This window comes from Eurytemora carolleeae, unplaced genomic scaffold (genome assembly GCF_000591075.1).
Source record: "Eurytemora carolleeae unplaced genomic scaffold, Eaff_2.0 scaffold1215, whole genome shotgun sequence".
In the NCBI taxonomy this organism is placed as follows: Eukaryota; Metazoa; Arthropoda; class Copepoda; order Calanoida; family Temoridae; genus Eurytemora; species Eurytemora carolleeae.
The window spans coordinates 98,078-104,093 of record NW_019397103.1 but is presented as its reverse complement, the minus strand read 5'-3'; the positions used below and the strand labels follow the sequence as shown (position 1 = coordinate 104,093).

The following is a 6,016-nucleotide window of genomic DNA, read 5'->3' as shown; positions in this document are numbered from 1 at the left end:
TTGACAGTTGGCCTTGACAGTTGGCCTTGACAGTTGGCCTTGACAGTTGGCCTTGACAGTTGGCCTTGACAGTTGGCCTTGACAGTTGGCCTTGACAGTTGGCCTTGACAGTTGGCCTTGACAGTTGGCCTTGACAGTTGGCCTTGACAGTTGGCCTTGACAGTTGGCCTTGACAGTTGGCCTTGACAGTTGGCCTTGACAGTTGGCCTTGACAGTTGGCCTTGACAGTTGGCCTTGACAGTTGGCCTTGACAGTTNTACTTATGTACTTTGCTTGTATGTCTGTTTGTCTGTTACCGACAAACGTCAAAACGGCAGAACTGATCGGGCCCAAATTTTGTGTGGGACCTCACATGACCCCAGGGAAGTTTAATTGACCACCAAAATTGGAAGAAAATCCTGGAAAATAGTTGGATTTTTTTTAATGCGTCAATTCGAAAAGAAAAGCAAAACAAAATTTGCAAATGATTTAAAATGGCCTACTTTCAGAGCAACAGTTAAAAGCCAAAATTATTTACAGTAAAAGGGGCGCGCGCGCGAAACGCCTTAAATGCCTAGAAATTCAATATTTATTGACCTTGTCTTTGTAAGAGTTGATGTTGGTTGGATAGGTTTCACAATTTTCGTCGACTGGCCGGTAAACCCCGGGGGGTAGATCAGGTTCCAGTATACAACAAGCTGCTGGGACCTAACAGATTAAATAGATTAAACCCCGGGGGGTAGATCAGGTTCCAGTATACAACAAGCTGCTGGGACCTAACAGATTAAATAGATTAAACCCCAGGGGGGTAGATCAGGTTCCAATATACAACTAGCTGCTGGGACCTAACAGATTAAATAGATTAAATAGATTAAACCCCGGGGGGTAGATCAGGTTCCAGTATACAACAAGCTGCTGGGACCTAACAGATTAAAAATAGATTAAACCTAATATCGAGGCACACTTCATTTACACAATTGTATGCCCACTGAGCGGTACTCTAAAATTATTTTAGCATGTTATACTCTGTTAAACTAAAAGGGTCTATAGTAATGTGTAACTATTATCTCTTGTAATGTGTAACTATTATCTCTTGTAATGTGTAACTATAGTAATGTGTAACTATTATCTCTTGTTATGTGTAACTATTATCTCTAGTAATTATCGAACTCAATTAGTACTGAAAATCTAACACAAAAAATACAGCACAATACAATACTATTTTTTTTAAATGTATACAATACAAAGTATACAGTACACAGTACAAAGAACAATAAAATACTTACCACACTGTTACTATTTTTTTTCTTTATTTATTTTGATTTATATAGTACACAGTACACTGTAAACTGTACGCAGTACACTCTAAACAGTACACACAGTAGACAGTACACAGTACACAGTAGACAGTACACAGTACACAGTAGACTTTACACAGTACACAGTAGACTGTACAGTGTACACAGTAGACTGTACACAGTACACAGTAGACTGTACACAGGACACAGTAGACTGTACACAGTATAAAGTAGACTGTACACAGTACACAGTACACAGTAGAATGTACAGTGTACACAGTAGACTGTACACAGTTCACAGTAGACTGTACACAGTGCACAGTAGACTGTACACAGTGCACAGTAGACTGTTCACAGTACGCAGTAGACTGTACACAATACACAGTAGACTGTACACAGTACACAGTAGACTGTACACAGTACACAGTAGACTGTTCACAGCAGACTGTTCACACAGTAGACTGTACACAGTACACAGTAGACTGTACACAGTACACAGTAGACTGTAGACTGTTCACAGTAGACTGTACACAGGACACAGTAGACTGTACACAACTCTTCACAATACATGACTTACCACACTGTTGCTATTTTCGTCTCTATTTTGTTTAATAAACTGTTGAGCAGTCTGGAAATCAGACATATTATTCACACCACAGCACTGCATCTAAATATTATTAAACTCAAAATCAAATCATAACAAATCAGAGTTTAAGGTAACCCTCTTTTGATAGAGGGACAACGGTACCCGGCCTTGAAACCTTTATTTGTTATAATTCTGATAATTACTTTTGTACAGAAACAAATTAAACATTAAAAATGGTCAGAACTAGTAACTTTTCATAGCTGGGCACTTTTAAACGGAAGAAATATTTACTGAGCTCTGATCTGGCCAAATCCGAAGTTTTCAACCAATGTGGGTTTATCTCTGTTAAGAAAAGTTAGAAGTAAAACAATTTATTTGTTTAAATACATATAGTTTACCTGGCTCATGACGAGGTCCCAGCTGAGTGTGACCGCGTTCCTGTTGGAGCTGCTGGAGTAGTAGTCGTTGATACTCCTCCTAGACGTAGTAATGTGCTTTCAGTTGGTTAGTTTTTAGGTTGTTTTTTGCCTATATTTTCCTTTAAGTGTCAAAATGTAACATATTGTTAAAGTATGAAATGTTTTCAAAATTCTGTATTATGAACATTTGCCTTATAGTGTTTCAAATTTTGACTCTGGCAGAAGATATATACAAAAAAAACGGCCCAAAAGCGAACGTGTTGTAAGTTTTTAATGAGCGTTTTTCTTTTTTAGAATAATTAACGATTAACAACACAATAGGATTATAGGATTAAAGGAACAGTCCATGTAATTTGTTGAGAATCCACGATTGAAATTAATCAGTTTTACAAATTATAAACATTGATATTTAATTTTCCACAATTTAGCTCATTAAAATTTATAAACCAGTATCTCAGTTTTAAATAATAAGGTATTCATGGAATTTTTCTATTAAAGGAAATGTTAAAATATCACGGATTTTTAAAAGAACCCAGACAGAAATGGAAGATATGGAATTGGTTTTGTACAAAAAAAAATGGCTTAGAACCAGATAGGAATAGTTTAAAACCAAATAAATATTTTAGAACCAGATAGAACTGGTTTAAAACTAAGTAAAATTGGTTTAGAGCCGGTTTTGAACTGGATTAAAATCGGTTTAAAACTGTCTAAAAACCGGTTTCGAACGGGATGAAAACAAGTTTAGAACTAATCTAAAACCGATTTAGAACTGGTTTAAAAGCGGTTTAGAACTGGATTATAACCGGTTTAGTACTGGAATAGAACCGGTTTACCTGAGTATATTCCTTGTATGTTGGTCAGCCTGGGTCTGGTAGGCGGCAGCTAGGGAAACAGCTGTCACCTAGAGCGCACAATAGTGTATTTATAATCAATCAATAAATCAGTCAATCAGTCAATTAATACTCTGGTCACATGAAACAAACGTATAATTAATAATCATATTATTAACTATATTTAATAAAAATGAAAAATTATTAAATTCAAATAATTATATGAGCAAACCTCAGTTACTTAAGCTCCTCTGCGATTTAGTCGTTTTCAGATTGGTTGCGTATTTGCTGAATATGATCTGTTAAAACCTACGATGAATGAAGGATGAATAAATGTGTGAACGAACGATTGGATGAATGGGAATGAAAGAATGAAGATTAGTGAATGACTGAATAATGAATTTCTACAGTAGCCTAGGATTAAATAAATAAATGAATAATGAATACCTTTATAGGTCGACAGTAGCCTAGAAATGAATGAATGAATGAATGAATAAACAAATAAATAAATAATGATATCATTGATAGCTCCAAAGAAGCCTAGGAATTAGTGAGTGAATGAATACATACTAGAATAATGAATGCCTTGAAAGGATGAAAGGATGAATTAATGAATGAATGAATAACGAATACCTTGACAGCTCCACAGTAGCCTAAGGATGAACAAATGAATGAATGAATAAATTAATGAATAATGAATACCTTGATAGCTTCACAATAGCCTAGGAATGAGATGATTGAATAAATTAATGAATAATGAATACATTGATAGCTCCAAAGTAGCCTAGGAATGAATGAATGAATAAATAAATGAATAATGAATACCTTGATAGCTCCAAAGTAGCCTAAGAATGAAAAAAATGAATAAATAAATGAATAATGAATACCTTGATAGAGCCACAGTAGCCTAGAAATGAAAAAAATGAATAAATAAATGAAAAATGAATACCTTGATAGCTCCACAATAGCCTAGGAATGAGATGATAAAGATGAATGCTCCAAGAGCAATAAGAACATAAGCGGCCTGCTCTATAACATCAGGTTCAGAAAACTCCTATACAAATTATTATGACTAAACTAAAAAAGTGCCCGGAGGTCCCTGGAATTTAAAATAAAATTTCGAAATTTTGAAGAAAACTTAGTTTGAAATTTTTGATGTTCCCCCCCCGAAATTGAAAGAAAAAAATCCAAACCCCTGGGCTTCCAAAAAAATTCCGTCCACTTGGTCCAGCCGTTTGGCCAGCTATGGCTACATAAAAATATATATGTATGAGCGAAACGCTTTATTATATAGATAATGGATAAAACGTTGAGTTTAAACTATGATTTAATGAATAAATTAATCATTAAAGCAGGCTCTGTGACCTCCCTCCTACTCCCTTCTTTTTAGCATTTCAGTATTCATATCAAAGTTTAAAATATAATATAGGGCTCATGTTTCATTGCATAATATAAACACTGAATAGACTGATGGGTAACATGTGTGTGAAGAGTAAAAAATATTGTACTGTGTGCATATTGTGTACTGTATACATAGGGATAGCTCGTTACCATTTTTGAAAAATGATCGTTTCGTTTTGAAAACCACTAAGAAAAAAAACGAACAAAGAAATGATCATTTTTTAAAAATATCGTTTTTTGTTTTTCGTTTTTTAGAAAAAAACGATAATTTTTGAAAACGACCCTTCGCTAGCGATCGTTAATGACGATCTTTCATTAACGACCGTTAATGACGACCATTTGTTAACGACTGTTAACGAAAACCCTACGTTAACAATAGTTAACGACCTCTTAAAGAGAATCAGGTTATTTGTTTGTGTTAGTTTGTGGTTTGCAAACAGAAATCAGAAGCTTCCTCATTTCAATATTTCTTGATTAAAGCCAAGTTTTGATTTATTTTATTGCTTCCCAAAAATCCAGTCTGAATGCATTTAATAATTGTCTTAGGTTGCACTAAGACAATTAAAATTGTCGTAAGGTATTTTGGAGTTGTCTGACAGCAATTGGGGTTATCTGAAGGCATTAAAAATAACAGAAGGCTTTCAGGAGTTGCCTTGCAGCATTTTCAGAAAAACATTTTTGATTAATGGCATTTGAACTTTTCCAACAGCACTTAGATGCGTTTGTAAAAATAATAAAGAAACATCTTGGAGTTGCCTGAATGTATTTTGGAGATGTAAAAATATGCATTAAGTTGTCTGTGTTGGGATTTTCGATAATCTTGTAAAATTTCAAAATTTGTGAATAATAAAAAATGAATGCAAAAAAAGTTAACTCTGATGCTCTCTTGAATGGTTAAAAGTAATTCTCCCTAATACCAGATACTCTATGCTCTCTATGAATGGTTTAAAATAATTCTCTCTAATAAAAGTAAACTCTATGTTCTCTATAAATACTTTAAAATAATTATTCATAATACAAGAATACGCTAATATTTTCTCTAAAAATAATTCAAAATAATTCTTCCTAATAAAAGAGAACTCTAATGCTCTCTATGAATAGTTGAATATAATTCGCTCTAATAAAAGAAACGCTATTGTTCTCTCTCTAATCTCTATGGTTGAATATGATTCTCCCCAATCAAAGAGTACTCTATGATTCTCTATAAATATCTGAATATAATTCTGCCTAATATGGTTAGTACTCCAGGATATAGGATCTGTTTTTGGCAGGAATAATAGAGGATATTGTCTTGGGACAATTCAAGTGGAACAAATGCAGGGGAATAGGGAAATAAAAGATCTACTAGCTAACTAGATCCATCCTTTACCGTCTTTAATCTACCATCTACTTACCATCTACCATATACCATAAACTGTGCTATACCCATTACCATCTATCATCTACCGTCTATTGTCTTCAATCTACCATCTACTTACCATCTACCATATACCATAAACTGTG

General features: G+C 34.2%; 1 protein-coding gene and 1 long non-coding RNA gene across 3 annotated transcripts in view; both read right to left on the bottom strand.

Annotated features, from left to right (window-relative positions):
• Nucleotides 1–598: 598 nt before the first annotated feature.
• On the bottom strand, nt 599–3,222 carry LOC111711877 (uncharacterized). 2 transcript variants are annotated; one of them, XR_002767335.1, is made up of 4 exons: nt 3,116–3,222; nt 2,262–2,340; nt 1,855–1,944; nt 599–687 (listed from the first exon to the last, which is right to left on the bottom strand). It is a non-coding gene; the product is annotated as an uncharacterized LOC111711877 (long non-coding RNA). The 2 variants fall into 2 exon arrangements; XR_002767336.1 differs by lacking the exon at nt 599–687 and adding an exon at nt 832–901.
• Nucleotides 3,223–4,019: 797 nt separating this feature from the next.
• The window catches only part of LOC111711876 (CD82 antigen), an 11,171-nt gene continuing 9,174 nt past the window's right edge, over nt 4,020–6,016 (bottom strand). Inside the window, exon 5 of the mRNA XM_023486335.1 lies at nt 4,020–4,166. Coding sequence (XP_023342103.1) covers nt 4,020–4,166 — 147 coding nt within the window. The remainder of the gene's footprint in view (nt 4,167–6,016) is intronic.